This window comes from Dufourea novaeangliae, unplaced genomic scaffold, assembly GCF_001272555.1.
Source record: "Dufourea novaeangliae isolate 0120121106 unplaced genomic scaffold, ASM127255v1 scaffold193, whole genome shotgun sequence".
Taxonomy (NCBI): Eukaryota; Metazoa; Arthropoda; class Insecta; order Hymenoptera; family Halictidae; genus Dufourea; species Dufourea novaeangliae.
In genome coordinates this window covers 334,957-357,436 of record NW_015374074.1, presented here as the reverse complement: position 1 = coordinate 357,436, position 22,480 = coordinate 334,957, and the positions used below count along the sequence as shown (strand labels likewise).

The 22,480-nt window shown below is 36.5% G+C and overlaps 1 protein-coding gene across 3 annotated transcripts in view; it reads left to right on the top strand.

Annotated features, from left to right (window-relative positions):
- Positions 1-21,623, top strand: part of LOC107190474 (potassium voltage-gated channel protein Shaw) — a 62,240-nt gene extending 40,617 nt beyond the window's left edge. The window contains exons 2-4 of one of the 3 annotated variants that reach the window (XM_015579281.1): positions 1,190-1,384; positions 15,461-16,264; positions 21,492-21,623. In XM_015579281.1, the coding sequence (XP_015434767.1) occupies positions 1,190-1,384; positions 15,461-16,264; positions 21,492-21,548 (1,056 nt within the window). In that variant the 3' untranslated portion in view covers positions 21,549-21,623. Of the gene's footprint in view, positions 1-1,189; positions 1,385-15,460; positions 16,500-20,003; positions 20,069-20,237; positions 20,318-21,491 lie in introns of those variants that run through there. The other 2 variants (XM_015579280.1, XM_015579279.1) reach the window with 2 other exon arrangements.
- The last annotated feature ends 857 nt before the right edge of the window (positions 21,624-22,480 follow it).

The window sequence follows — 22,480 nt, the reverse complement described above, 5'->3', positions numbered from 1 at the left end:
CTCTGATTGGTCGGGGTTTTTCGTTAATGTCTCGTTAACAAAGCCTCGGATAACATTTTCGCTAAGGAAAAAGTCGTTTCAAATCCTGCCAGGAACCCCTCGTTTCCGGGAGTCAAAGCTATTTTGGGACACCCTGTATGGCCGCCACTTACAAGAAACTACGCTCGCTGCTCGTATAAAGTCACCGCAGTGCCATTTTCCCAAAAAACCAACCACGGTGCCACGTGGTAACCCTGACGAATGCGCCACGTGGGGTAAATTGCGACCGCATTAACTCCCTCGGCCCTCGGTCGCAATAAAGCACATAAACGTGAGAAGAAGTGGCGATCATTCCGGCCGGGAACCGATCCGATATATACAGTAAAAAGAAAAAGTATTCGTGCACCAGCGATTCTAATGATCAATTGACAATGCTGTTTTTAACAATACTAATAAGTTAAAATTGACTTTCCTTTGGTTATTCCATAACAATTTAAGTTTCTGCCAATGGCATAGTCTGATGGACATATTCATAAACTTGGTTTTACAGTAAAAACAGTATTCTTAACTCTAGGACGGCGGTGCCTGCGAACATTTGTACCCTAAAGCCGATTCACACTAGCGATCGAAGGTACGATTCGATCACGATCAATCTGAATTTAGACTATATCTCTCTCATTAGATTACCACTAGTCTGAATCCGGCTTAATTCTCAAAAGCTCCATCCAAATCATCAACTTATAAATCTAATTTAAGCCAAGATTTGTTCATATTAGGTCATACAAGTAAGTGGGTCGTCTTGAGTAACAGTCATCAAAATAAAGAAGCAAGCATATGGGTACAAACAGACCCAAGCACCACTGCCTGTAAGGAACATTAAAAACCTCCGTTCTTTGAGGGTTAATCGATAATAAGTGTCATCGGTGTATGAACACTTTCTTTCTGCTACTGTACGTCATCAGGAGCGGTCTCGAAATACAACGCTTAGCTTTAGTTCGTAGATGAGTTGAGAATGATCTCTTTTTGTTCCATATGTAGAGACTAACACGTATGCTTTGCACGCGCTTTATCTGTCCCGCGGAAGGCACGAAACAAACAAAAGAAAAAAAAAATACAAAACGCACCCTCGAGAGAGCGAGAGACTTTCGCAGGTACGAATAACGATCGTTGTTGCATCCCCCTCTCTTCCACACCCGACCCGCTCTTCTAGCATCGGGACACGCAGGAAACGCTGACAGTCCTCGACAGGTTGGACCTTGATACGGAGAAGCCGACCGACGAGGAACTGGCAAGGAAGTTTGGCTTCGAGGAGGCGTATTACGAGGGCACGCTCACCTGGTGGCAGAAACTCAAGCCCCAAATGTGGTCGCTTTTCGACGAACCGTACTCGTCATTGGCAGCCAAGGTGCGTATGATTTAATGTTATTTTGGATAATTTTCTGCGGGGATCGCGTCGATATCGTGGATAGAGATTTCACTGACAGGAACGTTTATTACGATACGTTACCGGTCAAAAACTTGGTACAGTAGAACGTCGATTGTATTGTCAACTCTTAAAGACACATTACTGAAACATAAAACGAGTGGACCAAGATGTTTTATCTCTTTTTATTGGCAAAGATGGTGTTAATAAAAGTGGGGACACTTCCAGTGGGTACATTCTACATGCAATACTAAGACCAAAATGGTGATTAAATTGTGTTCGAGGCTTTGTTTTTTTAAAACTTCAAACTTCATTTTTATAAAATAGGAAACGATTTTTTAGTGAAAAATCACAGTTCTCTATTGAAACAGTCAATATGTTATGAAAAATTAATATTTTTAAAATCGGCTACGATAAAAACTAGTTTTTTAAATCTATTTTAAAAGAATGTTTTCCTTTTTATTTAAGATCAAACCCATCGGAGATATTTTGGTTACCGGACAAGCTGTTCTTAAAAAACTGCTTAAGGGAAATCGTTAGTACATACTCAATTTTCTGAGTTTGTGAATGACATTTACAAAATTGTTGCATTAAAGTATATATTTTAAGATGTATATAATAATTTTTTAATTAAATAATATTTTCCAAAACAGAATTGTCAAAATTGATCCTAGTACTCTCATACCGTATAGTAAATCCTCGATGAATATTCGAAGGCTTTACGACACTGAACATTAAATATTTCATAAACTAATGGCCATATGCGACTGAAACAAATATCAGTGCTAAATCTCATTCAAAAGTCAGCGTTACACCTGGGGTCCTCTCCTCGTCAGTGCTGAGAAGCCTTCGAAAACTCATCGAGGATTTACTGTACCATGACAAATACATGCATTTCAGATTAATATTCAAATTTGATTTTCTCGAAAACGGGTCCCAAATGAAAAAATCTTATTCTATATTTTTAACTCATTTTTTCACGTAGAATCACCGCCCAATCGGTTGTACCACAAGTTTCAGGTCACCCTGTATGTAAATACGTTCCATGTAAGATCTTACTGACGGTTATCAAAAATTGGAAGATCTCATTGAAAGTGTTACATCTCGTAGGGTCGGTTTAAAAAGATTGTAACGAACGTTTTTTGTTTATAATTCATTATAAGTCCGTTTGTCGTTACGAGCATACATTTAAAAATGATTTATTGGTGATCGTGTATCATTTATATCAATTTTAACTCTAAAATCAAAATGATGCTCGTTCTAGACCATGATTACATGGATCGTAACCGCTAAGTAACCCAAATATAAACCATAGTTACAATAACCATATTATCCGGTAACGAAATCTCTCAAGCAGTTACGGAGAGCGAGTTAATCTTCTCAGCAGCAGATTACACACGACAAAGTCATAATTACATTTAACAGATTCGGTAACCTCAAGTATAATCGGATTCGGCTCTTTATCTATATGTACATGCAGTAACCAACATAATCCAAAATATTAATTTCTATGACACGATAAAACACACTTATTATAACTCCTAATGACATTGATGGACCCTATCAGTTAATTCGTAATGTCAAATACTATTTTCTCTTTGTTGTAATTTTTTCTTCTAAACTGATAAACACATTGGTTACGGAAGTAATTCTTACATAATTATATCCAACGTAAAAAATGATATAATAAAGAATACTCACAAAATTTTGTCTAAATTGAGAAAGTTTTCGGTTATCTGTCAACAAGAAAATGATAAAAAATCTGTTACACATGTAACTAGTTTTTATCAAAATGAAGCATACAGTTTCCTGTTGATAACAAGTAGTATACTCTCGTAAAAGTACCCACTGGTTTCGACTTTAATCGATTTAACAAAAAATTAATGTAAAAATAAAACATTTACATTAGCATAAACTTTAAATAAGACACTTCAGATTAGGTTATATTCAATTGAGAAATTATACATAGTTGATTTGAAAACGTATTGTTAACAGTAAAGGTAAAAGTATCAAAAGGAGACACATAAAAGTAGCCACCTAAAGGCAACATTTATTTGATATAAAAATATTTACAATTAAATAATACTTTCTCGAATATTGTTGCAATCTTCTGATGAGATTTAATTTACATAAATTAGTATAAAAATTTTCATGAATGCATACTAATCTTGGGTAAATATAGTCAAGACTTACATTAATATAAATTATAAGTGTTAAGTCTGACTATAACATAATTAAACATGTAAAACGTGTCTTACATATTGGATTGGCGGCTACTTCTGATAACAACTGTATTTATTAATACTGGAACAATGGAACGTTACATATGTCTTCGTATATTCAGGGCAGCTACAATTCTTTTTATTCTTCATTTACTCTCGTTACACAGTGACATTCAATTGTTCATTATTTGCTCAATATTATAACAATATAATTTAACACCTTACTGACTGGTAGCCTGTTGACAGGCTTTTTCATTTTAACGCTTGTCAATAAGAAACGTATTATTACCTTCAAATCAGACTTAATGAAGAAATCGTTACATTACGTTACTACGATTCGTGCTATGTTTCACGATTGTAATTTGCTCCTGTGACTGAACTTAATAGGTCTTTGGCTTTTAAGGGTGGTTTCGCACTCGGAAACGTTGTTTTTAAACGATTTTTAGAACTGAGAATTAATGAACCAAGGAATTTGTAGTTTTTTGTACATGTTTGATCACATTTCTAAAAAGCACAGTAACATTCTTGTACAATTATCTTTTATTGTTGTCTTAAAAAAATGTTGCAACAAAATGGTAGCCATGTATAGCAAAAATTCATTAAATTTGAAACTTCTTCAGACGATAAAATAGATATATTGCAGATACTGACATAATAGTAGTTTACAAGATAAAGAGGTGTCTATTTTATATGTATGTCAAAGCTGAAGTAAATTGGTTAACTAATTATTGTGATGTCGTGGGAGCCAGTTTGGAAAACATGATTTCGAGAAGAATGCGTTTACTCGTGCAGCAGTGCATCATTCTCTTAAAATCGTTATAACTTCGTCATTTCAATGAATTGAAGCATATCATGTACCCAACGCGATAGCTTCAATTTTTGCAACATTTTTAGGGTATTACACTTTCGGAAAATGCAATAAAAAATCAATTTTTTGACCCCTCCGAATGCGAATCGGGTTTATGATAGATATGTACAGTAAGACCCCGTATAATACTCCTACAATGCAAACTAAAAATTAATAATACATATAATGAAAAAATTTTACGCTTTCATTATTTCAAAAAGGAAATAAAATGCATATTATTTTCTGTTGTATTTGAAAACACTTCTTTTCATTTATTAAGTTCTTGCGTTCTGGGTCCCGTATAACACGTTATTCGTATAACGTATGTTTCACGTTATAAGGGTTCTACTATATTAAGTAGAGTGGATGCACCAGTAAATGTATACGTACCAGTGAACGAACATTATGTACATGTACATTGTACATATACATGTACAAAAACGAGTGATTTAGAATAAGCAAATGATTAAATATTGATTTTTTTCCATTCCTTGTTTCATATTCAATCAATTTTTGCGCCATTGGTCAGAAATGTTCATTTATTTAATATTGTACAGTCACCGGTTTAATGTAATTAACTGTATTTTCCAGAAATGTACAAATATTAAAAAATGTAATTTTCATCTGCCAATTATTTATTAATATTATTACCACTTAAAATTCGACTTGAAAACAACCCTGCGTTGTAGAACGTTACGCAGACTTTAATTAATTAGTCAAAGTGTATATCGCTGAAATAATGCGGTGAAAATAAAATTAAAGGGTACACATAGGGTTCGAGAATGAAACGATACTCCATAGACCTAAGCAAATTGTTCCGAGACTGTAGACGCTCCAGAATCAAACTAAATCTGGAACTTTTCCTGACCCCTCGTGTAGATTAGCGTTATTGTCATTGATTTACTGTTATTCCTAACTTGTAACCTAATCAAACTTAGGGACTCCCACAATTAATTTACTTTCGCAGACTTCTCCCGCTGAGCTTCTTAGCCTTTCACGTAAACGTTGACTCATCGAATTTCTTGTATTAATGACACAATTCTTATTTCTGAGTTACGTATTGGGTCATTTGGAAAGTTCGTAGAGTGTTCCGATACAGTGCCGATGTTGCCTTTTTACTGGACAAAGGAAAAATAGTTTGAGCTGGTGAAGAGGTGCTATTTTCCAGGTGTGGAGTGAATATATTTGCTGTATAAGTTAATCGTCTTTTTTGTGAGAAATACCGACGAAACCTATTACCAGAGGCTACTTTCATTAGATTCTATCAAACTTTGAAAAAAGTTACGCTACTCAGATTGGAAAATTTTACAGCACGTACCTAATTAATTAGACTTTGCCGTATTAGATGATTACGCTCTTAAATCGCTAGAATTTTCTGTAATAAGAAAGAACTTCGAAAATAGATACATCTGGAAGCAAATTGAAGAGTTCTTTTAGTCAAAACAGTCGAAGTTTTATGTAGCTAGTAGAAACGAAAGTAATTGAAAAATAGAAAGAAATTGAAACGAAAAGTAGTAAATGAGAATATGATATAAGTTGAAAAATATAGATTGTAGCTCTGGCATTAAAAACGCTTCGAATTTTGCGAGCAGTCCAATTGGTAATTTAATTTCTTCTCGATCATTGTTTGCATCAGATTAATTACACTAGAATTAGAAGTTATTCCTTTCCTTAATACATAAGTGTAACCATGACACGTTCCTGAAAACAGTTCGTCGCTCTAGTTCCTAATTGTTCTATCTCCACTAGTTTCTAAACTGAGAAAACTGAGTTTGAAGTTTACGAAATTTAATATTATACAAGCAGGAAAGTAGTGAAATAATGAAACACGCTATAATATCATCTACTGAATAGCTATTTACTACAATATTTAACAAAACTTTATCTTATTATCAACAAAAATGTTTAATCGTTGTTCGTATTTGAAGATACAACCATTAAGAAGAAACTACTTTTAAAGTTCCGGAGTTAGCACTTAAAAGAATATTTAATGTTTTCTAGGTTGCATTTTCTTCATATTATGGCACATATGTATTCTTTAGACCAATGAGACGCACGTAAATTGATTAACTAAATTTTTTTTAAAATGTAGTTAGAACAGTTAAGAACTCGGGTAACGAGTTATAGAATCATATATTTTAACCGCGATTCCAGTGAATGTAATTATGACAAATTTTGTAATAAAGATCAAACTAGGTGTCTGTATCGAATAGGAAATGTGTAAATTGATCAAACCTATAACAGTTTTTTCATTTAGGTCGCTTTTATTTGCTTGCACTGGGATCGTTCACAGTATTCGGTAACTGTTTTGAGCAGTGCAATTAGTCATAATTTCAAACATTCTAGAGAATAATATAAAAATTCTGAAATAGCAAAGACTTATGTTCTCGAAAAACTGCAGACGAAATAATGGTGCCATTTTTTTTAATATTAATTAAAAGATATTTAATTTTAGAACGATTGCATATTATAACTTTCTGATTTGTGTAGCAGAGAGAAGCAATTATTACTCAGAGTATAAGTTGCTATTCATAACTCTTCATTAGCTTTGAACAAAACATAATTACACATATACAAGGTGTCTCAGATCGGGCAGCACAATCGCGTAGGAGGTGATTCTGTAAGAAAAAATAAGTTAAAATAGAATAACAAACTTTTTCATACGAGGCCTTGTTTTCGAGAAAAACCACTTGGAAATAATTTCATCGAGTATGCGTGTACACGTGATGACAATAAGTAGAAATAGAATGTTATGAACAGACGCGTTAGCCAAAGCCTATTCAATTGCACGTGTATCCAGCAGATTTTGAAATTCGATTATCTCGGAAACAATGAATCATAAGAAGAAATTTTATTCACAATTTTTTATTTCTTTTTGCATGTAATATAACCACCTGTCTGATTGTAATACCCAACCTGCGACACCTTGTATAATTTAATATACTATTCTAAAATACTTCAGTATGTAAAATGTAAAATATAGCAAATATATGTTATAAAACCCAACCCATTATTATTAATATTTTATTACAATACTAGTATATAATTTAGTTCCGTCCATAGAAGGATAAATTTAAAAGAATTGATAAACTTTTAGTAGTTTTTTAAATATAAAAGAAGAAAGTTTACTGTATTTAGTTCGTTGAGAGAATCCCACGACAGATAATTTATTTGGCAAAGTGTCACTATTTTAAAGCATCCATTGTAAATGCAACTTTTCCTTTATCTTCGGTTCGTTGATTGCGACAAAAAAGTGGATCAAACTGTTTCAACTGTTGTATGCAAGCATACCTGTCGAAACGACACAGCTCCGTTTTGAACGAGTTTCATGTTGAATGAAAAAGTTGTTCTCGATAATAACTTCAGGCGGACCATTCTGGTATCCAATGAGCGACATACAGTAGGTAGTATGTAGAACTGCGAAATCTACGTGTATTAGTCGCAACTGAAAGCGTAAAGCTGTGTCAATTTCGATTAATGGAGGAAAAAACAATTTGTATTGTAGTTGAAGGGAAGTATATTAATTATCTATTAGCGCTTCATATGTCTGTTCGTTGTTATTCTAGAATCAGAAGTCCCTTTATACTATAAAAATAGACAACAATAGTCGAATTACAACAAACATGGACTTTGGATGTATTATAATCTTTTGCAAACGTTACCCTTCAATTTAGTTGTGGTGACAGATAATATACAAGTGAAAATTAGTTAAGGAATTAAGTATAAATTTGTTCACCTATCAGATTCCAAATAATATTTTTCCTAAGTGAATCATACATACAAATATACGTTTTATACAAAATACTTCTTAGGTGCTTAGTATGCAGATTAGCAAGTAAAATTTATGAAATTCTAATTAATCCATTGAAACAATAGGCACATACTATGAAAAGAAAACAATATGAAAATACATAAGTACTGAAATATTCAAAATAACACATAACAATTGCTTGTGAAAAAGCAGTCGTTTCTCAGAAACAGAAAGGAAGCGACATTTCTTTCGAATTTCTCTCTTACATTATTGCTAAATTATCAATTACTATATTGTGACAAGACTAAATTGAGTTCGGTAATTTGTATACTTCGACTAAAAAATTTACTTTTTTTTTACTTCTTATTGCTGTCAATTACAGGATTGTACTATAAAAAATACTCCAGTATCTAACAGCATTTGTATAAAGTATACCCAATTTACATTTTCTTAAGAATGTAGACAATTTTATTTGGTCTAATAACATTCCTTTAAAGTTCAAACCATTTCGAAAACATTTTCTACATAAACTTTATATTCGTCCTCCTCCCCCAGTTTAGAGATATTTATGAAAAATTTGACTTCGGAAAAAAAATGGTTTCTCTCTTTTCTAGACTTTTCCAAAACAGACACCAACCAGATACAACAAAATTCTCATGTAAGACGACTGAATAATTCTATAAACTTCCATGAACATCAATGACAAGGGGGGGAAAGGTTAATGTCAGAACCCGATTTTTTTGTAACTTCGCAGACGAGAAAAGGACCTCGAGTTACTAACTGTGCTGCATTAAGTTTCGGCAGAAATTTATATTTAGGATAGGAATGCACCCTTGTAGACATATTGGCGTAAACATTTAAAGCTTTTACGTTTAAATAGTATTAATAAACTAAATAGCAAAAATATTTACAAAAGTCATCCCATCTATCCTCTAAAAATCTTTCGAAATTACTCCCAAATATACTCTCAGCGAAATAAACTCTCCTAATTTTAACAATTCCTTGTAATGATTTGTAAGGAATAGGTAGAATGATTTTCGTAAATATTTCTGCTATTGACTTTACTGATACTATTTGAAAATAAGTAAAGGGAGACCTATATAATTTTTAAAAGCAAAGAGAAGCTTTAAATATTGTTTACGCCAATATGTACACAAGGGGTGTTTTCGTACCCTAAATATGATTTTCCAGCGACACTTAATACAGCACACTTACTCGCGGCTTCTTATTCGTCTGCAAAGTTACAAAAAAAAACTTGATTCTGACATCAACTTAAGCCCCTCTGTGAGTAACATTTAGCGACCGTTCCTTGTCAGAAGCCCACGGCAAGTCCTTGCAAAACTCGTCAGGCAGTTAACGCTTTAATAACGACCGATCTGCAAAATGTGTAAAAAGACTCCAGGACAACCGAAAATTTCCTTCCGTCGTGTGACGAAAAACACCATCGCCGTCTCAATATCCGTAAAAATGTATAGCCATTGCTGGCTCCACGTATCTCCTGAACGTTCCGGTGTCTTTATCGTGGTTTAACCATAACGAGGATAATTTCTTGTTGAAGCGTTGGCCCAAACCGAGGATCTTCATCTAGTTTTTCTACTAAACGAACTGGTATGATTGTGAGGGTGCAATAATCAGGGGCATTAATTTTCACATATACGGAATCTGGCCGAATGAAAAGCTTACTAGCGGCGGTGGTTAGACAAGACCGGATCGTAATGATAAGACCGGAGCTATCGTGTAACTTTTAACGTTGCTGAAAAGGACGAACCGCGACGAACCCGGGCGTAATTGGATTTTCCATCGAATCTCGAACAAAGTGTCGACCTTACTCTCGCGTCGACAATGCTCTTGACAATTTCAGTTTTACGGTTCAGTGTGACTGTTCCCCGGGATTCTGTGGCCCGCTCTGACCTCTTATAACTTCGGCCACAATCTGCTGAGCATAATGAAGCGCAATCTTCCAGCTGAACTCACATAGTTTTGAAGAGACCTACTGCAGAAGCTTCAAACGAGTGAAATGTCAAAAACGTTTATTAGAAGACTTGTAGAGTGTGCCTGATTTAAGTTGAACATGTAAATTATTACCGATGGTATTAGAAGTAAGAAAAAAATGACTGTAACAGGAATATATATATATACTGACTCATACATGTGTTTACGAAAGGTTGCTACCTTATTTGACAAAATTATATACGTAACTGCGAATTTTATTTCGAAACTAAGACAAACTTATGACTAAAGTATGATAATAATAAAAATATTGAAGATATATAAACGGAAATTTGATATAAGTTTTTACATTTTATTGTTATTTCAGAGGTATGTGAACAAGTATGTGAGTCATTGTATAGTTTCAGAACGTACATCTGGCGACCCACAAAGTCACTATGAATGTCACTTCAAGGTCAGCGTTATTTTTTCCATTTTGGCATCTACTTTTTATAATGCGACCTTGTAGACAAGACTGCGTTTCTTGCAGCATTTCGGTGATTCATTGTGCAATGTACACTCTGAATTCGTTCGAATTCGTGAGGATCTTTGAAATCTATCGCCTATAATGAAGTGTGTACAACAGCGGGTAGTCTGAAAGAATGAATTCAGAATGCTTGTAGCACACTGAATCGCGAAAATGCTGCAATGCCATTCAATTGTTTCCTTATCGTGTGAATTCATTATTCTTGTTTTATTATTTTTACATCTTTGCAATTTAAATTCAACTGTTTTATTGAACGACCTTCAAGGTCGTGATGTCATAGGCCGCGAAACTTGTACTGATGTCAATTACAAAGTCGTATAATAAAAAGAAACAAATATTAATACAGAAACAATAACGACGACCTTGAAATGACATTCAAAATGAACTTGGATGAACTTTCTCATAATCGCCACATGCACATCCTCAAACTATACAACTTACTCTCATAATTACAGTCGGCCCTTGAACAACACGGTAATTAAAAATTACATGGTAGTAGAAAATCCGCTAATAATTTTGTACTGTCAAAAACTTAACTATGACAGCTTGCTATTAACCAGAAACCTTATTTTGTGCGTTATTTGTATGGTTATTACTATATTCTTACAATAAAATAAGCTAAAGAAAAGAAAATGTTAACTTCACCGAATTGTTACATTCGTCGAATTGTTACACCAAAAGGGTAACATGTTGCAACAGCAATAGAGAGGTCCTTTTCCGCCTTTCTTTTTGCGATAGACATCTTACTGTTGTGACTACTGTAATTTATGGCACATGAATTTCACCTGTGCTCTCGTTCTTTCTCGACCTTCTCAGGACGCACTTGGGTAACTCCGAAATATTTTCAGAAATAAATCATTTTTTTCTTAGATTTAATAGCATCGGAAATAACATACATGTTCAACTGAAGTGAAACACTCTGTATGTGACTTTTCATTAAGGCGGGATTGATTCTTTGTGAAAATATATCTCTCAATTATCAAACTGAACGCTGCTCTTTTTTAAAAATTCTCGTCAGTAAACATCGGAAATTTGACTAATGGAGTCGTATACAGTGGAACACCGTATTAATATTCTAATTTTATTATGGAAATTCTCTATCCAGAAAAATACTTTTCACAAACATTGTAATTTTTTCCCTCAACAAACAGCTCAAAGATGAGAGTTCTAGTGGAGGCATTGAGTTACAATAAGCGTAATTGTTATAGTAAATATTGAGAAAAGGATTCCACAATAGGAAAAAAACGTTCCTACATAAATAAGACTCTGCTTTACATTATTCTTAATGAAATGTTATACAAGTTTAGACAAAATAAACAAACAATGGAATTAGAAACAAAACTAGAATAATATCTAATAGAGTTACCAAACATAGATTTATTTAACACTCACCGCAAATTGTTCAGAATCCGAAAATCTAAATTTTTATATACAGGGTGAGGCACTTAAAATCGGCCACTAGAATAACTTGGCTGCTATTGGTGATAGGAAAAAATGCATCAAGCCAAAATTATTTGGTATTGAGGGGCTGATCATTCGATGTTACTAGTTTTTCGATAGGTGGAGGCGTCAAGGAGAGATGAAGGTTATCTCTGTTTTTAAAAATGGAACGGTATGTTTTATTACTTACATTCTGATAGAGTATTTCAAGACGAATACAATGACGTATGGAAAGGTCATTCGTGGTCTGGGTTAAGCCAATTGTGATGGAAAATAATTTACTTTGAAGAAATGGTCGAACACTTCCTTGCCGTCTCTGGTTGTTGATATTATTACTTCATCTCTGTCTCGTAATCTCTTGTTATAGGTCGTTGAATGGAAATAAACATTCAATCACGCTGTACGCTTCATCTGTACATACTATGATTAGTCGTTTATGAGAATCTCTGCCGAACGACGTGTATCTCAAGTTTCCGAAATGCGTTATTCAATAGCGAAGAAAGTAGATATGGTTTTTGTTTATGGGGAATGTCGCCAAATTGTAAGAGATGCAGTCCGTTTGTATGCTGAATAGTTTCCCGAACGTGTCACACAATCACGATCTACATTTACGAATGTTATTAGAAGTTTTCAAGAAATTGAACGTGTAGATAACAAAATACGAAGAAGATTCAAGGCAGCAACTGATGATCGAAATACAGTGAACATTTTAGCAGCTGTAACACAAAATCCCCATGCTAGTACAAGGCAGCTAGCACGTGAAAGTGGCATCAGTCAACGAAGTGTTTTGCGAATATTACATTTAAATAAATTCCACGCTTTTCATGTTTCACTTCACCAAGAATTACATGGAAATGATTTTCAAAACCGTGTAAATTTTTGTGAATGGGGTCTGCAGAAATTACAGAGTGATGAGCTGTTTTTGGCTAAAGTTTTGTTTACGGACGAAGCCACATTTACAAACTGTGGCCAAGTCAATCGTCATAATATGTATTATTGGTCAATAGAAAATCCACGGTGGCTGCGAGAAGTGGATAAACAAAGACCTTGGTCTGTAAACGTTTGGTGCGGACTTCTTGACGGTGAAATAATTGGTCCTTATTTTATCGATCGCACATTAAACAGTTCGAGATATAAACATATTTTAACAGAAATTTTGCCACACCTGCTGGAAAATATTCCGCTTCACATACGGCAAACTATGTGGTTCCAACAAGACAGATGCCCTGCTCATTCTGCACGGATAATTACTCAATTCCTCAACGTGACATTCGGAGATCGTTGAATTGGTCGTACAGGAAATCATAAATGGCCCGCACGTTCTCTAGATTTAATACCTCTGGACTTTTATTTGTGGGGAAAATTAGAGCAGCAAGTGTAGAATGAAATACCAACAACCAAAGAAGATATGATAGAGCGTATAAGAAGAACTTGTGCCGCGATAAACACACGCGTCAAGCAACGCTTCAGAGCATGCATCAATGTTCAAAGTCACCATTTTGAACACTTGTATTAGTCGTGTATTACTGTTAGATAAATAAATCAACGGTGCTTCATCATTCCCCCAAAGTAAATTATTTTCCATCACAATTGGCTTAACCCAGACCACGAATGACCTTTCCAATAGGTTATTGTATTGGTCTTGAAATACTCTATCAGAATGTAAGTAAAAAAACATACCGTTCCGTTTAAAAAAAACAGACATGACCTTCATATCTCTGACGCCTCCACCTATCAAAAAACTAGTTACATCGGATGATCAGCACCTCGATACCAAATAATTTTGGCCTGATGCATTTCTTCCTATCACCAATAGCAGCCAAGTTATTCAGGTGGCCGGTTTCAAGTGCTTCACCCTGTATTTATGGAGAAACGTAATAATAAAGCTTCGACTTTAGCTACGGACAAGTAGGCCAGATTCGAACATGTCGTTTGCAGCGACGTGTCCTTACTTGTGTGCGTGAAACAATATGAGGCTTTTTGTCAACCGGGGCGTATTACCTACTTTTACCCTATATGTATAGCAATACTCAAAGTGTCACAATAAACAGTAGTAGGGGAAAAGTGTCTAAAAGGGTCCCTTTAAGGCGTAATTTATATAAAAAATACAAACGTTCATTATTTAAATAAAAGTAAAGTTGTTTTTCTTTCATACTGACAGGGCATTGTTGTAACTAAAACAATAATATGGCATATGGGTAAAATCATTCCTAGGATCATTTTATCCTACTAGAGAGGGATCATGTGACCCCAAACACCTAACTCAAATTCAGTGGGTAAATATAACCTAAACTTATTACATGCGGTAACGAAAAATTAATTAATTTATTATGGAATTGTGGTTAAATCCGCGCAAGAAGCAGCTGTAACATTAAACCGTTCATGACAAAAATTACACAACATTGAAAAAGACCTTTTCTTGTGGACAACACACACAGCACTGATATTCACATGGCACTTCGAGCAACGACTAGTGATGTACAGGGAGAACCATTGTAGAAAGACATTACGATATAGCACTACTAATAGCCACAGGGCAGCCAGGAATCATTTTACCCCCAGGGATCGTTTTAGACACCTTTTCCCTATAAATGCACGTAACGTAACGATAGATTAACTGAGAATTCACATAACGTAACAGTAAACGCCAGTACCAAATACCAACATTAAATGGATGGAATAATCCTCACAAATTCTTACAAAAACTAATATCATTCATTGCATAAGCAACTTACACAATGTAATGAATTGTACAGTACAGTAATAAGCTCTAAAAAGTGCCAACTTTGAGGGTCTGTATTTTTTATATAATTTCGAAACCAGCAAAATGACAACAAAAATCTCCATTTAAAAAGAAATCCAGACATCGAGTGCAAATGTGATCAAATTGACGTGTAATGACCCCTACAGAAAGTAAAAATTAAAGAAAAATCTAAAAATTCTCTTGTTATAATACTTCCAGTTATTTCAAAGTGTATCTTAAATTACAGGATGATCGTCCTGCAGCTGGCGTCGACAGGCAAGCCGCCTGCTTCGTTGTTTAAGTGCCATGATCATGGTATCCACAGACACGAGAAGGTCGATCAGTAGAACTAAGCTACCGATGACACGTTTATGGTCACGGCACTTAAACGTCAAAGCAGGCGACTTGCCTTTCGGCCCCGGCAGCGGGGCCATCACCCTGTACACAGAACGTACACGTAGACTCGGTCCCTGAGTGATCTATCTCTAACCACAGTATATTGACAAACAGCAATCACTGGGGAATGTCTCATACCCGTACATTCTATATGTATAATCGAGTTCTCGAAATGTTCCGCAGGTGATCAGCATAGTCTCGGTCCTGTTCATCTGCATCTCGATATTGTCGTTCTGCCTGAAGACGCATCCGGACATGCGAGTGCCGGTGATCGTGAACCGGACGGTGAACATAGGCAACATCACCTCCTGGGCAGTGGACAAAACGCACACGAACGCTCACGACTTCTTTTTCTACATCGAGTGCATGTGCAACGCCTGGTTCACGCTCGAGTTCCTAATACGCATCACAGCCAGCCCGAACCGTTGCGTCTTCATCAAGAGCTCGGTGAACCTGATCGACATGGTCGCGACACTGAGCTTCTATCTCGATTTGGCGCTGCAACGTTTCGCCTCGCATCTCGAGAACGCGGACATCCTCGAGTTCTTGAGCATAATACGTATCATGAGACTGTTCAAGCTGACCCGCCACTCGTCCGGCCTGAAGATCCTGATACAGACGTTCCGTGCCTCGGCGAAGGAGTTAACGCTCCTAGTCTTCTTTCTGGTCCTCGGGATCGTGATATTCGCCAGTCTGGTTTATTACGCGGAACGAACCCAGTACAACCCGAAAAACGACTTCAAAAGTATACCGCTGGGCCTCTGGTGGGCTCTGGTCACGATGACCACAGTTGGGTACGGGGACATGGTGCCGAAGACCTACGTCGGAATGTTCGTCGGCGCACTCTGCGCCCTAGCCGGTGTGCTCACGATCGCCCTGCCGGTGCCCGTGATCGTCAGCAACTTTGCGATGTATTACAGTCACACGCAGGCGCGAGCCAAGCTACCAAAGAAGAGACGCCGCGTACTTCCGGTCGAGCAGCCACGGGTCAGAACACCGGGCGCGCCAAGCATGACCGGTGGGCCAGGAGCTGCGGGTCCATCCGGATGCCCACAATCACATATGCCGCCGGGTGGACCGCTATTGGGCGCCGGTGCTCTGTCATCTGGCCTCGGAGCAACGCCTGGTGACGGCTGCCCCGGTGGCCAAGAGCCGCAGAACAGACGGATGAACGCCATCAAGATCAATCATCCCAAAGACGTTTCGTTCGCCACGAAAGCTGGTAAGTTCTCACTGATTGAAATCGATGCAGTTCCGTTACCATTTCGGCGATGTTTAATGAATATGCTGCTGATGACGCAACCTTTCCCTAGGCCAGGCATGGCGAACCTATGACACGCGTGCCAGAGGTGGCACATTCGAAAATTTTCCTGGCACGTGAACCATTTACCGGTGATATCATTTTATACGCTTATAACTTAGTCAGATTTTTATTATCAGTTAATTTTTATTATTACATTAACAGCTATATTATCGATTTTTTCCTTCACATATGGTTGTGAGTCATTATTTTCCGAAATGAATTTTATAAAAGACAGTTTAAGAAATAGAATAATTGACGAATCTAGTTAGGCGGGTGTAATGTTAAAACTAACAAAATATGAACCTGATATAACGCATTTGGCGTTGAATACACAACAGCGAAGATCTCATTAATAAATGATTATTATTGATTTTTATACGATAATGTTTATGACAAGTTATGTGTTCTTCTTTATGAACCTCTATGTCAACTTTCAAAACTGTCTCAAAAAAATTCTGCAATTATTGACTTCTTATTAAAAAATTGCTCGGCAGGTCAGCGATTGAATAAATATTATTTATATATTTTTTGTACGCGCACATAAAAAGGTTTGCCACCACTGCTAGGTGGCTGCTAGTCTAGTCGAACTGGTTAAATTTTTAAATCTTCCATATGATGCTATTACGGGGTATTCCTATTTTAAGGGTTCATGTAATTGATTTTTTACTTGTATTTTCTTGATGTATAACATTTCGTAAATGTGTACGTAAAACGCGACACCTGAAACAACACCATGAATCATGGCAGTCATTCACAGCGGTACGTTGAAAAAAATATGTAATAAGTTTGTTAATGTATACGATAACTACATGAAAATAATGCTGTGCTTTGTTTAAATGTGAACAATCATTCTAGTTCTAAACATTACTTAGAAATTATCCCTCCATATGGGAATACCCCCTTCATCGTTGTTATGGATATGATAAGACATTTTATTGTCTGGTAAAAGTTACTGATATTACTGTGGATGGAATAATAAATAAGGGCATTTGAACGATCTATTCGTTATTATGTTCTTGTATAGTCTATTCTGTTTTCTCGATCCATAGTTGAGGTACAAATGAGCAATTTGTAGTTACAATCTTTACATAAAATTTTAAGCAATTTTAACTTAGCTTTCAATGAAAAAACTATTTTTTTTCACCTTCATTCCGTAAACTTGATTAAAATATACACTTTTATCAAAATAAATGCCCACAAATAATTTAGTAGATATTTAATTTGAACATCAACGAATGATGTACTATTTGCTACTTGAAATTCGTTTGCGAATATTAGATTTGCACTGCTTTGATATACCAGAATATTACAATGTTTAAAAGAAACTCCTGATATTTCTTATAACGCTAATTTCAAATGATATAATTGTACTGAAACTGTGGTCAACGTAACTACCATTTTTTCAGACATCACTTCAACTAATTTTAACGAGAAAAATGATTAGGTAAAATAAACCTAACTTCTATGGTAACATCTTGAAAATATCTGTTAAGTATATAACAATTAAGTACCATTTTCTTTCAGTGGATAGCTATTCCTATAATTTGTTCCAAGTACCAATTTATCCTAAATACCTATTGTCTCCATAGTTTTCATCAATTACCTATAAAATAATATTTCCCTGATTCCATGTGTTTCCATCGCTAGTGATGGGATCAAGTTCAATATGTAGTCAGGAAACCAAGTCAATTCTAGTATAAAAGTTTCCCTTCATGGGATTCGATTATACTACTTATAAGAGGTGATGTTTCATACCTTATATTTACAAAGTACTCGGATCATACAAGCTGGTTTTGAATTCCAGAACGAGTACGTGTAGTGTTTATAAATACCTCTAAATACTTTGTCATCTGAAAGAATCGAATCTCGTGAAAGTTATACTGGAACACTGAAACATAACTTCCTTCTATTTCTCACCGAAAACAAATCACACAGTTCAACATAATAAAAATGCCTACGTAAAGTACTTGAAAAATGTTCGAATTAACTTAGCCAACATTCTATTACACAATACTTAGAAGTATCGTTTACACTTATCAAAGTACTCGTAAAGAGTTTGAATCTATCGCATACAGGTTCGAGTCTACTCAACTTTCAGAGTACCAACGATTCGGCGGTCCCATGGAGGCCTGTAATGAGTCAACATTAACCAATACACATCTCCATCCACTTTTATGACTTAGGTATATAATTCTTTGCTTATAGCAAACGATATTTCTAATTCTAAAGTTCGTTTTCACAAAGAATATAAATAAACAGCAAAATATCAATTACGTTCACTATATTCATTCTTTGTAAAATGTCTAAATGCTCCACAAATACCTACTTGTTGATTTTTTCTTAAGCAATGTGAAATAAAAATTACATAAATAACAAAAGAAGCTAAAACTCACTTTATATAATACTCAAGCAAATCATACTGGTAAAAATCAAATGAAACCAGTATTCCAATTATCCATATATCCATATTTCCAAATCAAACGAATAGTGGACGTAGTCTAAATATGGGCTAGCACGTTTACTTCAGGAAGATTTACAAGACACTTCAATGTATCCAAAACATGTTTGCTTTATGATATAGTGTCAAAATGAGCACCTTTTTTAGACCCTAGTCTGCATTTGGACCACCTCCTCTACATCTTTCCTTCGTAATACAGAACTGAATAATAACTAAAGAATTCATTTCTTCGAGGCACCCGAATCGTCATATACGCTCTAATATAAACAATTATCGGTCTAAGACTTGTCATCGTAAGCTGAAATATCCGACGAAGTTCTCGAAAACGAGAGTCAAAATAAATCCATCACAGGCGTCCTAGGATTAAGAGTATCGTTTGCTTTTTCAAAGTACTCACGATATCTTCGAAACTGTTCAGTCAGATTCGAACCTACTCGCAATATAGGCAAAGGTTGCTGAATTTGTACCATCGCCTAGGTTGGAGCACTACTGTAACTTGTCATGTGAAAGCAATTTGCACCGTATGACAGATATGTGTTGCTTATATACTAAGTTTGTAAATGCAATCACCACTATCATACACATATCGTTCATCATACGGCGCAAATTGCTTATACATGACAAGTTACAGTAGTGGTCCAATCTAAGCGATGGTCCAAAGTTGGTAACCTTCCCCCACTTGATCCTATCCCAGCACTTGTGTGAAGCCCAAATCCCCATACCTTCGACCGGCAGTGTACAATTTTCATCCATTCTTCCGAACCATTCCAACCTTACAATGTTTCCAACCGCCTTTCAATAGTGCGCACCCTGTATACACCAATTAACATTGTCGAAATAAGCCCGAGCTGAAAGGGGTTTAACCCCTTTCGGACGGTGGCCCATGTACTAACGAATTGTCGCCCCGCGCAAAAAAGTCTCTAGTGTCTTTGTTTTTCCTTTTCTTCTTGTACCGTGGGTTCCAGAGGAGGACCGGAGGAACTCTAACCTACGGACTAACGGGACCAAGACAGCCGGAGGTTTGGGTTAACCTGGAACCAAGACTACTCTCCACTGCCGAGGCGCATTTGTCCGGGTCGTTGGGACACGACCGAGTCGAACAGGGGACAGGGGTGAGAGAATCGAAAGGGGGACGGATGGAGGGGGATGGAATGGGGGGAGATTGCCGGTGAAGCGGGGCTCAAAGACGGGGTATCAAGATTGCACTGTCTATAAGGGAATATTAGATCGTTGCGAATGAAATGTCGGATTTTTACCACGACGAATTGCGTCGCTCTTTACGACGACGCCGCGGGAATTATTAAAACTGTTCTATTTCTTTCTTTCTTTCTTCCCGTCCTTGCCAGAATGGCGAATATACTCGAAGCAGGAACAAATTTCACCCGTGAAAATCTATTGTGTTATTAGCAGTAGTCTTAAAAGCGGTTCGTCCCAATATCTGAAAAAAATATCGTCTAACGTATAACGGAAACCCGAATTATTTCTATTCAATACGTCGTTTGTTTTGAGAACGCCGAAATTTATTTAACGGAGGCGATAGATAGTTGTTTTAATTGTGGGACATGAGGCGTTATTATCGATTACGTCGATTGTATTTTATCGTATTATTTTTCTCTGATGATATTACAGGTGACAGATTCTTCGATCAAAAGTATCGCGATTAATGCGTACACGTTCTTCTCAATAGAATATAGTAAGGTTTTTGTTAAACAGGCAAATCTTCGATAACCACTGTCATGGTAACCGAGTCGCACAAATAACTTATCGCATGGGTGGATACCACAAATACACGCCGTTGATGCGGGTGGTAATTTAATTTTATTAACAATGAAATTTTTTAGTCTAAACTTCAAGTTTTAAGTTTCTATACACGTAGGTGAGCATAGTTTTTTACGTTATAACTAAAATATAGGTTTTTAATGATCCAGGTGACCTAGATTCTACAAAACAGTCTATTTTTTCGTTTAAGGTTGATATAACCGTGTCAGAAACAAAATCCACGGAGAAATGGAATTTCCACATTATCAGCCAAGACAAATTCGCAACATCTAAATATTAATTATATGGAACTCGTACCACGAAAGTAATAGAAATAGGACAAACACAGGCACATGCTTTCATTAATAAGAAAATGTTCGACCATGGAATTACGATTATATTTTCCCCAGGAAACTGCTATGAAAAATCATAGCAGCTTCGCCTCCGAGGGCAAAGAAGCGTGGCAAATCAGACGCAATTAGTCGCGGCAATTAATCGGAGCTTTTAATTAAATGAGTACCGCCCCGACTTGCCGGCCATTGAAACAGGAAAACAGTTCACGTATAATCCTCGGGTAACCGAGAAATCGAGCAAATCAGCGGAGAGCCTTAATAAGCGATCCCCGAGCGCACACAAAAGGTCCAACATTTCGTGTGCACCGATCAAACAATATTCAGGGATATCTCGGGATCCAGCGTTCACAGCTGTGTATCTCCTTCTCGTTTTCACGCCGCTCCATTCCGCGACTGTGATCTCCTCCCTGACGATGCATCCCTTGTTTTCCGCCCCTAGCCTGTTCCCCAGCCCGTCGTTATCCCCGATAAACACGAATCATTCACTCGCATCGTTTGCCGGAAACACCAGTGAAGCGTGTCTCACTCAGTTTGTAATTCACATCCGACTCCATGGTTTTACGCCGCACGAGGGGAATATGGCTTCCCTCTCTCGACACGTTGCTCGTTCTCGAGAAACAGAGTGCTGCTCAGCGCGTGTAGATGAGACGTGTACTCGACGTCGAATATTTCGACGAATCAGTGATAGTTCCTCTATCCGTAGGCGGTGTCAACTGTCTTGTCTCTTTCGTTGTTCTTTCGCAGAGTGTCACGTATTCTGGTGGTACAACCGGAAAGGTGCTAATTCTACATGGAAAGGTGAGTCGGAAGCATGGTATAACATTTTATCGCAACCTCTTTTGTTTACGAGATAATCGAGTTTTCATTGTGATCGTGTACATCTACAGGGAAGTCTAGTTTTAGACACCTACGGTGTAAAGCGATACGAGGAGACATTTATTTTATAGTTTCATCTTATGTTTCTCCGTAGAATTATCTATTGTTGTACCACCGGATTCTGGACATGGTGTAGGGACGACAAGTTCCAGAAATACCATGCATGATACAATACCTCTTCTCCAATAGTCACTCTGTTTGGAACTGGCAAACTGTATGGAGTATTAATTCCCATTATGTGATCATTTGATTGGGTGGTACCTTACTTCTGTCGTGCTCAGTCTAACTGATTCATTGCTACCCCTATATCTCGCCACCAACAAGGCGTTTATAAGATGGAAATACAATCAGAACACTTTCCAAGTCCTGAAAGTAGCTTGATGAGCAACATCTTTGATAAGTTCAAAGGATCAAATACGTTTATCGCTACTGAAAAATGGCCGGATGTTGGCAAA